The 17,295-nt window shown below is 37.2% G+C and overlaps 1 protein-coding gene across 1 annotated transcript; it reads left to right on the top strand.

Annotated features, from left to right (window-relative positions):
* The first annotated feature begins 5,975 nt into the window (after nt 1-5,975).
* On the top strand, nt 5,976-6,470 carry LOC131056757 (uncharacterized). Its single transcript, XM_057991017.2, has one exon. It carries the CDS (start codon nt 5,976-5,978, stop codon nt 6,468-6,470), a length of 495 nt encoding a protein of 164 aa, XP_057847000.2.
* The last annotated feature ends 10,825 nt before the right edge of the window (nt 6,471-17,295 follow it).

Genomic DNA, 17,295 nt, shown 5'->3' with positions numbered 1-17,295 from the left:
AGCTATGGTAGTGGACATAAAGGCAAATTTAGACATAGTTAAAATTATTTATTTTTTCTTTTATCATTCTTGGTGGCCATTTCCATCCATGTAAAGACACTATACATGTTAAAGCATATTAGTTTTCCGTTTAACATGATCTTGTGGTTAACATTTGAAGTTAAGTGGAGTGAGAAATAAGCAAGTGACCTCATGGTTGCCACTTTTCTTTGAGCATTGCTTGACCACTCCCACTTCAACTCCAACATGTAGCCGTGTTTCAATCTACATCCCACTTTTTATTTTATTTTATTATTTTTAAATATTTCAAACATGATATGCATTAGTTATGTTGTTATTATATATATATATATATAACATTTCTTATAAATATATATGAAATGTTGTATGTTATTTGCTGACTATAGTACAAAACCAATATAGTACTTATGTTGATCTAAGAAAAATATGGAATTTGTATCAACAATCATGTGATGAATAAATAAAAAATAAACCATGGTGATTTGAGAGCATCAATAACTCTTATACAAGTTTGATCAAAGATCATATACATAAAAGTTATAGCAAACAAAACCAAATTTTAATACCTAGAATTTGGCTATCATAAAGTAAACCAAGTTGTTAATAATCCAAAGCAACACAATATTAACACATATTATTTCGGATTAACTTCTTGCGTCCAACCTTCCCGCCTCTGCCATCGTTTGAATTTTGAATCGCCCGCATGATCGCCGCCTCTGGGGACATCCCCTCCTCCCTGCAACCGGACCCCCCTACCGATACCATGATTGGTCCACATGCTCTTGGTTCCGCTTTTGGGACCCCACTGTCTGCGGGTCTTTCAGAAAAGACTATCAAGAACGGTGTTCCTTCTGGCTCTTCATCTTCGGTACTGACGGAATCTAGTCAGAAGAATGACAAATGTTTGGATAACCTTGAAGCTAACAAGAAGAATCCTCCCTCTTCCGGACCGGAAAATGTTCAGGTCAGAAGATTGTGGAGGATGGAAAAAAAGATTCCAAATCCAATTGGAAAGGTGCTCTACTTGGTTCCACTTATACGACTATGGATACGACTTTGGCTAACTTTAACCAAATCGACGAGGGAACAAAGATCAAGCTCCCTGATAGCCTCATGGATAAAAGCTCTTCATCCCTTAACCTGGCGATTTTTGGGTGTTTCTTCTCCTTTAGACCATCTATTGACATGGTTAGGCGATGGGCTAAGGCAAGATGGAAGTTAAAGGGAAGTGTTGATATCTCGTCTATGCCAGGAGGTCTCTTCCTTTTTAAGTTTACTACGGAGGAAGACCTAATCTTCGTCCTTTCAGACTCTTGGGCCTATGGAAAGCATATTCTAACTCTTGCTAAATGGAAACCTAGGTTCGACCCCTTTGCTAAACTCAACCGTATAGCTCCTATTTGGGTTAGGCTCTCTGCCCTCCCGCTGGAATTTTGGGATGAACAGATCTTCCGTTGGATGGGGAACTCATTTGGCAGCTATGTTACAACGGATTCAGTCACCCTTGCTAAATCCAGGTTGGTTTATGCTTGTTTCTGTGTTAATGTTGCTATTAACAAAGAGCTTCCCAAATTTGTTTCCCTCAACTCAGAGTGGGGAAAATGGTCCCAAGCCATTGTCTATGAAAATGCTACTCTTTTTTGTCAGAAATGTGCTAAGCAAGGGCATATGTTTGCTGATTGTAAGGCCTCGACGACTACTGAACCCAAGCTTAAAGAGAAGGCTATTATGGAAGATCCCATCAGTCGAAGTGCACCCTCTTCTTCAGCCCCTTTGGGACTGCCTAATGTGTGTGAGATCTTTGAAGATTACCCCCACACTGATAAGATCCTAGATATTATAAAAACCCTTGTCGATCCAGTGGTGCCTTTGGAAGATGGAGAAATTCCCACGGTGATTAGCCTACGACTATACCTGGTCCGTCTTCCTCCCCCTCCTTGGCTATGGTTGATGGCTACCTCTCCCCTAGGCCTTCTATTGAAGCTAACCCCAAGCCCCCTTTAATCTCTGTGGTGTTAAGTCTTCCCCGAGTGGAACTAATATGTTAAGTTTCACAACCCCTCACTGTCCCCCTAGCAGTTCGGGGATTTTGGAGGAAGTGGCTAAATCTCCCCTGCTGACATCTAATGTGAAGTTATCCCCACCTTGTTCCCCCTCTGTGGATAATGAGGACTGGTTGACACAGCAAAAAAAAACTAGGACTAAGAAGGCAGATGTGGGCACTGACAACAAAGTTGAAAGACCAACCGAGAGAGTGCTAAAACATAAAGTTATGGCAAGAGATATTGTAAGGGGCAGAATGTTGACCCTTGATGGAATTAACAGAACTAAGAAATGAAGTTCCTCTCCTGGAACATAAGGGGACTTAACAGCCCCCAAAAGCAATTTTCTATAAAACAATATATCTTAGAGATGAAATTAAATATTTGTCTACTTCAGGAAGTCAAAATGTCTTACCCAACGTTTGCAACCACTGCTGGCAAACTTTGGTCGGGGGCTTCTTTTTTGTATGTTGAGGCATTGGGGGCATCTCGTGGAATTGCTACTCTTTGGGGACCCTGCATGGTCCAAGGAAAGGTTTATGTAAGCTCACATAACTTCTTGGCAGTTACTTTTCAATATGGTGATCTCTGTTGACACATGTTCAATATATATTCACCCAATTCCAAAGTGGGGAGGTGTCTGGTGTGGGAGGAAATTTCTAAGTATATCCTTGAGGATCAGAATTATCATTACATGTTGGCTGGTGATTTCAACACCCCTCTCTACCCCTCTGAGAAATGTGGGGGACTTGTGGATTTTTCTAATAGCATGGGAGATCTTGCTAATCTTATTAATGCTACTAGCCTCTTTGATCTTGATCTTCAGGGTGTCCCCTTAACTTGGTCGAATAATAGGAAAGGGAAGCACCTAATTCAAGTCAGACTTGATAGATTTCTAGTCTTTGCCAAATGGAATATTGGTCACAACTCCTATCTAAGGACCCTCCCAAAGACCGCTTCTGATCATAGCCCTCTCCTCCTCCATTGGACTGACAGACCCCCCTTTGGTCCTCCCCCGTTCTATTATGAGATCATGTGGGCCTCCCACCCAGATTTCAGAGATCTGGTCAGGGGTTAGTGGTCCACCCCGGTCTAAGGGACTGTGACGTTCAGAATTGTTGAGAAACTGAATCTCATCCGAAGGGAAGTGAAAGGATGGAATAAAGAGACCTTTGGTGACATCTTCAAAAAGAAGAAGGATATGTGCTCCAAAGTTGAACAATTCCAAAGCATCATGGCCTCAGGTGACCTCCCTCACTCTCTCCTTATTGAGGAGGAAGAATGCAGAAAGAATTGGAAGGAAATCCTTTCTAAGGAGGAAATCTATTGAAAGCAAAGATCCAAATTTCAATGGTTGAAGGAGGGTGACAGAAACTCGGCTTTCTTTCACCACTCAACTAGCATTCACAAAAACAGAAACTTGATCAAATGCCTAAAAGATGACACTGGTCAGGAGATCACTGGCGAAGCCCAAATTGGTCAAACTTCTACTAACTTCTTCATCTGTATGTATACTGAGTCCGGAAGAGGTAATGAGGCTCTATAGGACAGGCTCCTAAGCAAACTCCCTAATGCTATTGGGGAGGAGGATAATTGTCAGCTCCTTTCTCCCATTTCCTTGGAGGAGGTATGTTTGGTTGTCTTTGCAATGGGTTCTTTCACGACCCTAGGTCTGGATGGCTTCCCCACGGCTTTCTTCCAGGAATTTTGGGATATTGTTAGTTATGATGTCACGAAAGCAGTGAAGGATTTCTTCAGGACTGGTAAATTACTGAAAAAGTTGAATAGCACCTACATTGTTCTCATCCCCAAGTCTCTAGACCCCAATTGCATGATGGATTTTCGGCCTATAAGCCTCTACAATTCTATTTTCAAGATCATCTCCAAGGTCTTGGTGAATAGAATTAAGTCGTTGCTATCTAATTGTATTAGCCCCTCCCAAAAAGGCTTTGTCCCAGGTCGTCAAATCTTGGATGCGGCCATTGCTACTCATAAAATTATTCATTCCATGGATAGAAGTAGAATTCCAGGTATCACCTTTAAACTCGACATCTCAAAAGCTTATGATAAATTGAATTGGTGCTTCCTATTCAAAACTCTCTCAAAACTGGACTTTAATCAAAAAAATTTTGATATGATATAGGAATGTGTTTCTACGGTTCAGTTTTCTGTCTTGATCAATGAGATTCCTAGGGGCCACTTTAAAGCTGGAAAAGGTATTCGACAGGGAGATCCCATGTCCCCTTATCTTTTTATTATGAATGTTGAAGTTTTGGGCAGGAATGTGGTGGATTTGATGGTCAATGGAAGACTGCAAGGGTTCAAAGCGGCTTCTACTATTCCCCCCTCTGTGATTCAACAATTTTTGGATGATATCTTTCTTTTTGGTAAATCCTCTATGATTGAGGCTAAACATTGGAAGAATTTTCTTGTTGACTATGCCTCTGCTTCAGGGAAATGTATCGACTGTGATAAAAGTAATCTCTTCTTCTTCAACACCCCTTTGGACCTTTAGACTAAAATCCTTAATATCCTTGGGTGTAAGTCTGCTCCTGGGACTTACCTGGGTCTCCCCCTCACTATCAAAGAGGTTACCCCTACGTTCTAGAATACTATCCTTGAAAGAATACAGAAGAAACTTGTTGATGGATGGGTAAATTCCTTAGTAGTGCGGGGAAGCTCCAACTCCTTGTTGCTTTCCTCTAGGGCATCCTTGTGTACTTCCTTTCCCTGTTCAAAATCTCTGGTGCTATGGGGGAGAAGCTTGAGAAAATCGAAAGAACTTTCCTCTGGACAGATATGGAGGAAAATAAACGCCTCTCTTTGGTTAACTAGGATATTGTTTTCTTATCCAAAACCATGGGGGGTATTGGTATCAAAAAGATAAATGCCTTGAACAAGGCCTTAATTACTAAAGTGGGTTGGATCCTAGCTAAAGGTGAGGCGGACTGGTGTAACATTATCAGGGCTAGGTATTTGGAAAGGGAACAATTCTGCTTTAATTTGAGTTCTGGTGGCTTACCTCCTAGGTCAAAATTATAGAACAACATCTTAAAGCTTAGACCTATTATCAAAGAGGGATTGAAGTGGCTGATTGGAAATGGTAGAAAGATTAAGTTCTGGGAGGACTCTTGGTTGGATGATGAAGAGGAAGGTGGAAGAACATCTCCCTAGTCTTTACTGATCGACCTAACATGTTGCCTACTTCCCTTGACCTCCAAGATCTCATGCTTACGTTTAGGGTAACTCTATCTCCCCGTGAGGACAAATTCATTTGGAAAGGGACCCAGTCGGGGGAGTTCTCAGTCAAGTCTTCTTACAGACAGCTCTTGCGACCCATTGATGATGTTGAATATTGGAAAAAGATATGGAACCCGCAGCATATTCCAAAAATTAATTTCTTTTGGCGGTCCCTTATGCATGAAATTTTTTTGACTCGGAACAATTTGAGGAGGGGATTCCAACTTCCCAACAGATGTGTCTTATGTAAATCTGAGGAGGAATCTATCAGTCATCTTTTTATCCACTGCCCTTTTGCGTGGCACCTATGGACCATTACCCTTGAAAAATGTGGTATACAATGGGCATTTCATGATAACATTCATCAATTTGTTAATGGATGGTCACCTCCTACCCACCACGCCCTGGTTATTCAGCTATGGAGGTAGATCCCTCCTCATATCTACTGGAGTGTTTGGAAAGAAAGAAATAATAGAATCTTCAGAGATGTTGAAACCTCCCCTGATATTGTTTTTACTAGTTGTTTCAAAAATGTTTATGGAAAATATCTCTGTGACTAGATGGAAAACCCCCTCCAATCCTCCTAACCCGGCTGATAGAAGAATTGCAGAACTCTGGAAGATCCCCTCGGAGTTTAAGCTCTTCAACAACACTTCAAAGATCAGCAGAAAAATGACCAAATGGTTAGCCCCAAATCCCTCTTGGCCTAAATTAAATTTTGATGGGTCAGCTCAAAATACCTGGCAAGCGAGAGGTGGAGTTATTCATGATCATCAGGGGACTACTATTGCTGCCTATGCGAGTAGCCTGAAGAATCATAATGTCACTCAAGCTGAGGGAATGGCTCTCCTATGGGGGCTGAAGTTCACCACTGCTATAGGTATTAGACAATTGGAAATCGAAGGTGATTCTAAAGTAATTATGGAAGTTGATAGTGGTAGATCTGTAGTGGGTTGGAAAGTGAAATCTATTTGGAGGGATGCAAGAATGTTTATGGCTAACCTTGACTGTTTCACTGTCCGCCACATTTTCAAAGAAGGGAATGCGACTGCTCACTCTATGGTTGTTGTTGGTAGGTTGCAAGACGGCTTACGGTGTTGGAGGAACACTGATCTTCTGCCAGTGATCACCAAGGAGATCTTGGAGAAAGAAAAAACTAAGTCTTAATGACGAGTCTTTCTAATTGTAATCTGATGAAGAGCATTAATTTTCAAATTTTGAATTTGGTGTGGGAACCCACCCATTATGGGTTGGGTATGCCACGTAGCTACATATGACCTTGTCATCAGTCTCAAGGGGGTTTAAATAATGATGATACATATTGGTGAAGTACTGATATCGTGAAAGGCAATTTTCTATTAATCATCTGGACGAATGTCATTGGCGATGATGAAGGCAATAGATGGTATCGGCTAAGTCACATTGGGCAGATTGATGGCTCACACGAGCGTAATAGATTTTGTGATGGGGAAATCTATTTAAACACGGCTTGCAATAATCGCGGTGATTATTGCATGATTTTATTCCAGAATTTGCTAAGCTTGCTTCTCGACTCTGCTTCTTCTCTTGAACGTCTTTGTATCCTTGCTGCCCTGTTTTTCATTTTCACTTCTACGCTGGAGGAAACGATCATGGGGGTGACAGACTAAGATTTGAACCTAATAAAATGGATGAATTCAAAGCCAGGCCGACGGTTTGGTTTGTGTGCTCGGAAGGAGGCATCGATAAATTCATGAAGAGCATGAAAGGAAATGACGAGAGACTATCGAAGCAGTTTGTGGCTTCTTGGAAGGACAGAAGGGTCACTATGGGTGGAATCTCGTTCAAAGTTAACGAAGATGTGATTGCTCAGTCGACGAGCCTGTCCATGGAGGGTAGAAAATGGAAGAAATAAAGCCGCATATTGGACACCACCAACCTAAACCAGTTTTTCCGTGATGCAAAGAATCCTGTGAAGCAGGCTGGTGGTTTCAACCGCGAAGAGCTTCCACCGCCTTGGGATGAGGTCTGCTACATCATCATGAAGTATTTCACTCTAGAAGGACACTATGGGGTTTTCTGCTACTATCACCTCCCTTTCCTTAACCATCTTAGGAATAAGGATCTTATTTTCATCCCTTTTTTCTGTTGCATTCTATGGATTTTAATGTGAGAGATATTGTTGAAGCCAAGAAGAAAGACAAGGACTTTACTATTCTCCACCAAGGCCTTATCCTCTGCCTTTACAATTTCTACTTGACCCTCTTTCCTCCTCACACGATTTCAGTCCAAAATGTGCCTGAAAGTCACTCTTCAGCCATAGTCGTTGCCAACCCTGACATAAGCCCTCCTCGGTTGCCCAAACCTGGCTCCTCCAGTAATAAAAACAAAAAGTGTGTCTGCCACTCGGAGGTAAAACCCCCCAAGAAAGTGAGAATCTAGGAAATCGACTCCGATGTGGAGATTATGGATGAAGCTAACACTTCTTGTCGCTCTGTGAGATTGGCGTCCAAACCCCCAGAGAAACCCTTAAAGGACTCCTCCTCATCCCATGATACTGGGAATTCCATCCCCTCTGGTAATGCGGCCCCATTTCATTCCAGCTCAGCCTCTCATTCTGCAAGCTCCATCCATGTGTTTGAGAGCCCTAAAAATTCCATGAGCCCAGATGTTGGTCCCAAATCCCAGGCAAACTCTTTTTCCCCTACTCTCAGGCTTGAAAAGATGGTGGTGGTGGAGGAAGTGAGCAACATCAAGGAGAAAGCGGAAGGCAAACTAACAGATTTGTAGAAGAAAGTGGACGACATGATCGAGAACTTACAGGAAATTGTCAGCAGAATGGACGCCATTGAGAACAAGTTGCATGATGTCTCCAGGTTTGCGCTAAATGTCATGCACTGCTCTGTGACCACTCTATATCTCTTGCAGGAAAGCACCCTCAAAGGTAAAGGAAAGGAGGATGAGGACTATAAAGACCTCTTCAAATTCCTCACCAAAGAATGGGCAAGGAAGCTCCTCCTCAAGAGGAGCCATTGCAAAAAGAAGTAACTTTATTTGCTTTGGATTGGTTTTCTAGTTTTTTGAATGGCCCTAATGGTCTTTCGGCTTATAGTTATGGTTACTGATTAATCCTGGACTTAACTATCTTTTGCCTTGCATGGCATATTTTAACTAAAACTTTTATATACTCTGTTAATATGCATAGTATGTTTAAAGTTTTTGATAGAGGAAAGTTTAGGAAGCTATGATTTTGTTGTTTCTCTACTAACAATTGTTTATCTGTTGTTATCTTGACTGTACCTAGGTCAGCCCCCTAGTTTTGGTTGCTTTTAATATCAAAAACACATATTATTTCCACTGGATACTTAGTGGTGTTCAATGTGATATATCTTCAAGAAACATCTCTCACATGAGACCCTCTTTTTGTTCCTATCAAACAAACACAAACTCAATGTGAACATAAATAATAATTTAGTACAACTTGATGATGAGTCGTAATCATAATTAATAGTTAAAACAATTATTTATTAATCATCATAACCAAATCAAACTTATGCTAGTCAAAATTTTAAAATATGGTTAATTTACAAGTTTTAAAAGTGGAACTTCTTATGTATCCACCCATTTTTTGACCGTTGTCTTGATGCCACTCAAGTTAAAAGTTTTATAGTTTAAGAATTTTAAAATAACTATAGAAATAATCACATTTTGATGGTGTCTTCACACATGGCACTATCTTCAATGTATTGGTCCCACTAGACCATGCACTACTCCATTATTTTGTTATGAAGGTTCACTTGAAACAATTCAATAATTATCAATGAAATAATTACAACCACCCTTTATTCTAGGTCCAATGGTTACTTCTTATGTATAACATGAAAAAAATAAAGTAAATACTCTTGTTTTTTATTAATTTAAGGAACAAATTAGGGTGTCAACCCTTTACAACCTAGAGCCCCAAAGGCAAAGAAATGCATGCCAAAAATAGGCTACTTATAGCATTACACATAAGATTAACAAACTACTTACAACACTACCTAGACCATTGATAAACTACTTATGGACTACAAACAATCCACATCAAGAGTGTGTAGAACATTTACCCACAACTCAAGGAAGAGATTAGGAAGAGAAGGAAGAAAGACCTTACCTCCATCACCTAGCAACAACTCAAGAAATGTTATCATCGAGAACATCATTAGAAGGGCGAGTATGAGGGAAGCCTTCAAAGAGATCTTGTCAACACATGGAGAAAATGGTGGAGAATGATTCTCAATCAAAGGTTGGAGCTAAACATGAGCAATAGTAAGAGTAGTAAGCATGCAGTGGATGGTAGGTTCTTCAATAGGGACCAACGGGAATGCAAAGGTCACATCTATAGCAAGAGGATCATCAATATCCTAGTAGCACTCATCATCATCTTAGGAGGACTAATCAAAAGAAGAATAAAAAACCTGCACAGTCAAGTGATCACCAAGTAGCAACGCCTTTACAACATGAGAGAAAACAATTCATGGCCAAGTAACCAATTGAGAAGCATCCACAAATCGAAAGGGGAGGCACTCATAATCCACCGATTGAGTCCATGGCCTAACCCTAACCATAAGAACCACATCCCCAAGAAGAGGCGTGGAGAATGCCAATATCGATAAAAATGTGTACAAATGTAAAATCACCCATGAAGGGGTATTATCAACCTTCAAAAAGTGGCCAACAGAGTTTTCATTGGCCTCATAACAATAATTCTCCTGAAATCGGAGGGGAAGATTAGGAAGAAGAACCCACACCAGATGCACATTGATTGACCAGTTTAGTACAAGGGTTAAAGAAAGTTGTCTAAGGTTTGATTGAAAAAGAGTTTACTACCCAAGCCGACAACTTGCTCAATGCCAAATCATGATCATAGAAGAAGCAAAATAACAAATGAAAGAACCCTTAGCATAAGGGAAGCGCTCAATATTACCAAAAACTAAAGGCTTCCAAGAATCCAACACCCAACAATGAAGATCCAGGAGAGAAGGCCAAAGACCAATGAATCTACATACCAACTTACAATGTTGGTAAATATCCTCATTTTCCATATTTGGGTTGCACACCATAACAAGGGAGGTCTTGGCACAAGGAATAGGACAAGGTTTCCCCTAGGAGGATAAGCAATAGTGGATCTAGCAACATGAGCAAATCTCTAACCACTAGAAAAAGAATTAGGCCTCAGGGAGGACACCATCACCCACAACACTAACCTTAGCAAAAGTCCTAGAGACTAAGACCCCACCACATTCATAGAAGGTAGAGCCCCCTCATGGGAAGCAACCACCATCATAGCTTACACAAATGCAACCCCACCAGATGTGAACAATGGGTCCATAGGCATGAGCAAGAGGGAAAGCCCCCCAAAAACAATATTTCCCCTCCCAACAACACAAGCACCAACAATAAGGGTCATTGCAGAATGTTAATTGGGAGGAGGAGCTGGAGCATTCAAATCCATTTGTAAGTAAGTTAATACTTTTGTTAGTATTGATAATTTAAGGAATATCATCATAAATCACATGCCTCGACAAAACAATTTGAACATGCTTACTCTAATTGAGCCAAAGTTTTCTTCCAAACCAATCCCTATTGATCTCCATACCCAAAATACACTTTACATTATCTAAATATCTCCTATCAAAGGCACCAAACAACTCAATTTTGAGCTCCTTAATCATTCATTTTAAAATTTCCAATAAATATGTCATCAACATATAGGATAATGACTAACAACTAAATAATCAATTAATCATAAATAAATGCAATGATCACATTCACTTCTAACAAACCTAAAATTCAATATGAAAGTATCAAAAATTTGTTACTGCATTTGTGGTGATTGCTTTAGACCATGTAACCACTATTTCAACCTACAAACCAAGTTATCATCTTTTACTATAAAATTATTAGTTTGTTTCCTCTAAATTTCTTCATCAAGATCCTTGATGAAGTAAAAATTGAGCTCTCACGGCATGTTGAATTTAAAATTGATCTATGATAACATGTTGAATTTTATAACACAAGCCTACAAGATCAAACAACAAACTAAAACATCTTCCACAAACAATAGTAGCAAGAAAAATATGTAATATTCCTAACAAACACATGATGAATTATAATTATACAATGAGGTTCTTATAAATAAAGCACTAAGCTAAATTTAATATAACTAAAATGCAAGCATTAAGAGCTAAAAAAACTCAACTCTAATTAAACTAAATGCACAAAAGTTAAACTAGAAGCAAGCACTCCTAAACAAACTTAAGCAAAAAATCATAACTAGTTGTAAAAAAAAAAACCCTAAAAATAGCTAAAAATGCTCTAACACCCCCTTAAGTGATACTTATGGTAAGTAAACAACTTTGAATACATGAATGCAAGAATGGTTCCCGACAACTAAAAGTCTAATTAGGTACCCATGTACAAACCAATGAAGTCTCTCTAAGCGAAGAAAATGAGAAAAACCACATGAAAAAAAACCCTATTCAAAAGTGAAAGATGAAATACATGAAAAAAAAATGAATTGCTAAAAATGGATGACATGTCTCAAATAAACCCCCCAAGAAAAACTTCCTTCACCCTAAGAATCAATTGCAACTTAAAATAATGTGGGGAAACCAAGGGCTTAGTGAAGATGTCTACAACCTTCTCTTGTATAGGTATGTAATCCAAGCTAAGAAAACCATCTTGAATCAATTGTTGAATGAAGTGCAGGTGAATCTTAATGTGCTTGGACCTTTGATGCTCTACTAGATTGCAAGAAATGTGAATAGCACTTTGATTGTCACACCAGAGAATAGTGGGACTATCAAGAGGAAAACCAAACTCTATCAACAACCAACGAAGCCAAAGAACCTCCTAACTAGAAAAAATTATTGCTCTAACACCAAGTTGAAGTAAAAATTGAGCTCTAATACCATATTAAATTTTGAAATACAAACCTACAACTCAAACAACAAACTAGAACACCTTCCACAAACGAGAGTAGCAAAATAAAAATGTCATATTCCTTATAAATAAAGATTACAAGATGAATTACAATTGTACAATGAGGTGCTTATAAAAAAAGCACTAAAACTAAATTTAGGATAACTAAAGTGCAAACATGAAGAGCTATAAAAAACCTCAACTCTGACTAAACTAGATGCACAAAAGCTAAGCTAGAAGCAAACACCTAATAGCTAGAAATCCTCTAACAATCCCCATATAAGAAAGTAATTTTAATATCCATTTACTCTTCTTCTAACTCATGCAGACCAAAAATAGAAAGTAAGAATATAATAGAATTGGATTTTACAAAGAAAAATATTTCACGCATATCATCCCCCTCAACCTGGGAGCAACTATTTTCATAGTCTTACCTTTTACCCTTCCAACTACCAATCTATTTTAAAAAAATTCTTGAACTCCCATTGCAACCCATGGGTTTCCTTCACTTAGGAAGATCAACTATATCACAAGTCTCACATCTAAGTGTTGCTATTTACTAAGTTGTCATTAGTTTTATGCCCAAAGTCATCCTATATACACTAGTCAATTTATACTACCGAAAAGTCCAGTCGGTAAATACCAAGGCTACCGGTGTCGGTTACTGAAGAGAGACAAGTCACCGAGATGATATACACCAAGCTATGAACCAAGACGAATACAAAATGTCTACCGAGTAAGGTTCATATGTCTATCGAGCAACAAAGAAGGTATACCGAGTTAATTTGAACCGAGTGGAAACGTGTTACTAGATTCAATTAACCTGGACACACATGTGAAACATGTTACAAAATTCGAGAAGATGAAACCGTTATTACATAGGAAATTGCATTTAAAGATTTTGTATGATTTTGAGAAAGAATATCCAATGAAATAATTTCTATGTTTATTCATTCAATAAAACATGTTTGTATGATCGAAGCATGAACAGAACACCGTCTCAAAGATCTATATAAACAGAATGATTTGAGTATTTGAAAGATGATATGACAATCAAGAGAGAAGATACGAAGTGATGATATAGTGAAGAAAGAAGATTGACAAAGATATTCAAAGGTTACCAAGAAGGTTTCAGAGAACAGTTTAAGGTACAGAGTATACAGAAGTGATTACCGAGTTTATTTATCATTACCGAGGAATGTTATGAGCAAAGTAATTTTATATTGAGCACATAGAGTCTGTTATAACATTTCAGATGTGAAGTTGCAGATATTTTGTAAAGATTTTGATTGAATTATTAAGTTGTGTTAGAAACCTTTAACAAGGTAAAAAACTCTAATAAAGTCTATAAATTGTAAAGCCTTTAACCAAATACAACATTTTGTAGACGTGTTTGTAAAATCCTTTAGCAAGGTAGATCTAAAGATCTTTATACTCCTAACAGGGTAAGCTATCAGAAATAGCTAAACATGTAGCTCTAACCGAGCAATCTTGATTACTGCAGTAGTGAAGTTGTGGGTGCCATCCCCACCACAGTTTTTCTCTCTCACCAAGAGTTTCTATGTGACCAAAAATCTGTGTTATGGAGTGAAATTTTGATGGATGTTATTTCTATGATTATGTTTCAGTATTATATATGTATGATATCAACAATACTTAGTTTGTGTTTATCAGTAAAATTGTTTTTCAAGAAAAGTTTTGAAGTACTGATTCACCCCTCCCCTCTCAATACATTAGCTTTCCAAGTCAGACCTAACACTAAGGCCATCATTTCATGTTTTGTGGCCTCCCTTTGAGGAAATAACTCCCTCCATATATTTAGGTTCATCATCAATACAAAATAGAAGAAATACACAACAAATATTCGATGGGCTATAATTATATTTTGGTTTTCATTACCTTGCGGACTTACATAAGGGTGTAGAAGATGCTCCTCCTACTAAACTAAACTCTTTGAATCTAAACCTTCTTCCTCTACATCCTTGTGTTCATCTTGTTTTTACTTCATCTATGCACATTCTCACATCTCATTTTTGGTTTCAAAATACCAAAAAAAAAAAAAAAAAATTCCTTCCTTTTCTAATTACACCTAATCAAACTTAAATTTAAGCTCACTAAATATCATCTCTCAAAAATACCATTTTCAAGGATAGATTATTTCAAAACTTATAACTCTTTAACATTATTCCATAACCAATCAAAGCATATTCATTATCTTTGAAATCCCACCAAAACTACTTTTCTTTAAGCATGTGAACAAAATCATCACAACCAAAAAATCTAATGTGTGATATAGAGAATTTCTTATCTATCCACACATTATATGGTGTTTTTATGAACCAAAGAAAAAATGGCTATTTATTATGCAAATAACAAATACCACTTACAACCTTAGCCCAAAAATACTAATCCGATTGAGCATTACTTAGAATGCTTTAGCCTTTGTTCATCGTCTCTAAATTATCATTTTGATATGGCATACGCAAAGCTTTTTTTCTTACACTACTTGCATATCTTACATTACTAACCTTTTTCACCCATCCACAATACAGATATTTGAAATCTTAACCATACCTTGGTAGTAGGATCACCCACATCAATTTCTAATAATTACCCACTATAAAAGCACAAAACCAAATAGCCAAGATTAAAGAAAAAATAATAGGACATAATCTCTACAACCATATAATTTATGAATTAGTATGGAATAATGTAATTATATGTCTAGGCTCTTATGATTGCATAGTTTATGGTCAAGTGGTGGTAAAGATTGTGGAATTACAAAACTACATTTTGTCTCAAACACTTGCATGAAGCGAACAATACATTAACCACAAAAAAGCATATTATATAAAAAAAAATCAATTTGTAAAAATTAAAGATACACCCACATTGGACCATCTATATACATTAACATTAGGCCATCATTATGATTTGCATCTATAACTAGGAATTTGACTAAAGGATTCATAACATAACATTAGCCAACCATGAAAGCTAGCAAGCTATGAAAAACACTCTCAACTCAATCAATGAAAACATGAAGACACGATTCAAAATAAACCAAATGCAAACCATAACGCAAAATCTCCTCCATGTGATTCCATTGTTCTTCTTTCACCTTGAAATAGGACTTTGTGGGTTTCACCTACAAGTGCAAAGTGTAATTGGAAGCAAGATTGCAAGATGAAAAATGACAATGTAAGGGTACTCGAAACGTGGTTAGGATTGAATGAGAAAAGAGACCAATTTATAGGCAAAAAGTGTCCAAATTCAAAAAAGAGAAAGTGCTCCACAAATTGGCATGATTATGACAAATTGATTGACAAGTTTCCATGTGCAAACATGACAAATTGCTATGCTAAATTAATGACAAATTGAGAGAGAATTAAATCTCCAAATTATGACAAATTAGCCACAAATTTTGCTTATTGATTGAATGACAAATTGGAGATAAAATAGCTTCAAATTGGCCATGAAAATAGCTTCATAAATTATGAGAAAAGGTAAGCACAAAAAAAGAAGAAATTAGTGGAAAAAGTTAGGAGGGAATAATTTGTGAGATTTTGAAATTCAAAAATTAGAAATTAGGTGGAAAAGGGGAAACTAGGAAAAATTAGGAATTAGGTGACATTAATTAATAAATTCTCATTTATTAATTAACTCACAAAAAACAAATTAGCCAATTAAATGAAGTATTTAATTGTGACATGAAGGACTTAGGAAAGATGAAATAATTCACTTAACCTAAAGGAGATGCTAATAGGATTAAATCATTAAATCATTGAACCCCAAAAGATAAATTAGAAATTGAATTAGGTCATGAAAAATTAAAGCCAATAAATGATACAGATTGCAATCGAAATGACAAAAAGACCAAGATTTGATAATGACAAGATTGATTGATGAAGATCGATGACAAATGATAAAGGATCAATGACTAATCGATCCAAAATTGATGAGAAATTGATGATTGATTGAGATCGATAACGAATTGATCAAAGATTGATAAAAGGTCGACTTGATGAAGGTTGGCATGATATTGAGATTGACAAAGTCCGACGACAAATTGATCACAAATTGACAAGATTCACTGATAATTGACAATTGAAAGAGGATCCAAAAGTCATCGAAATTGATTGAAGATGATTGAAAATGATTGAAATCTAGGACAAAACCCTAATTTGACACAAACTAGGATTAACAATGTCCAATTGACATGACAAAATTGATCACGACCGATGATTGCAATTCAAAGATGACATTAACAAGACCTACTTCAAAAGTAAGAGAATTAAAATCAAATAGGAAAGAGATGCCAAAGAAAGACACAATGTTGACAAATAATAAAGATCAAATGCATGACATAGAAGAAGTGTCAATAAGATACAAAAACCCTAAAAGGAGGTCATGCGGACATGTTAAAGCATGGCATTGCAAGAATTGACCATTTTTAGATACCTCTAACATCAATTGATAACTTATAAGTGTATGATAGGGTGGTTATTAAATGTAGTTGTCCTTAATGTAAGGTAAACAATATAATATTCATAAAATAGCCAACTCCATTAAAAAAAAAGAATTTGTAAAAATTAAAGATACACTATGAATGCACTATACATAAAGACTTCCGACTTTATGGTTTGCATTAGTTGACAACCTATAAGTGTATAATAGGGTGGTTATTATATGTAGGTGTCCTCAAATATTGGTCTTTACACATAGCATTTCAGACTTTCTGATTGTTTTTCAATGCCTCAGTTATTCACGTTTCACCCCCTAAAAAGTTGCTCTACCCAATGTATTTATGAAAGCACTAGGAATGTTATCATTATATTTTTAAATACTCATGTTAGAGAATAGATAAATAGTTGTTTTAAAAATCTGATAATAGCTTAAGAGATGTGATTAGGAGTTCATATTTTACTAATTTTAAGCTGTTTAGGAAACAAAATATTTTGTTTACTGGATTATCCAATTGTCTAAATATGATCTAAGACATTCAAAGTTTCTGATCAAAAAAGAGCTTATCAAGAAGAACCATGAATAA

The sequence above is a fragment of the Cryptomeria japonica genome, chromosome 7 (genome assembly GCF_030272615.1).
Source record: "Cryptomeria japonica chromosome 7, Sugi_1.0, whole genome shotgun sequence".
NCBI lineage: Eukaryota > Viridiplantae > Streptophyta > Pinopsida > Cupressales > Cupressaceae > Cryptomeria > Cryptomeria japonica.
The sequence above is the reverse complement of the archived record's forward strand: the minus strand, read 5'-3'. Positions and strand labels throughout refer to the sequence as shown.

Coding starts and splice junctions, on each gene's coding strand:
- LOC131056757 (XM_057991017.2), top strand. CDS start 5,976: ATGACCAAATGGTTAGCCCCAAATCCCTCTTGGCCTAAATTAAATTTT.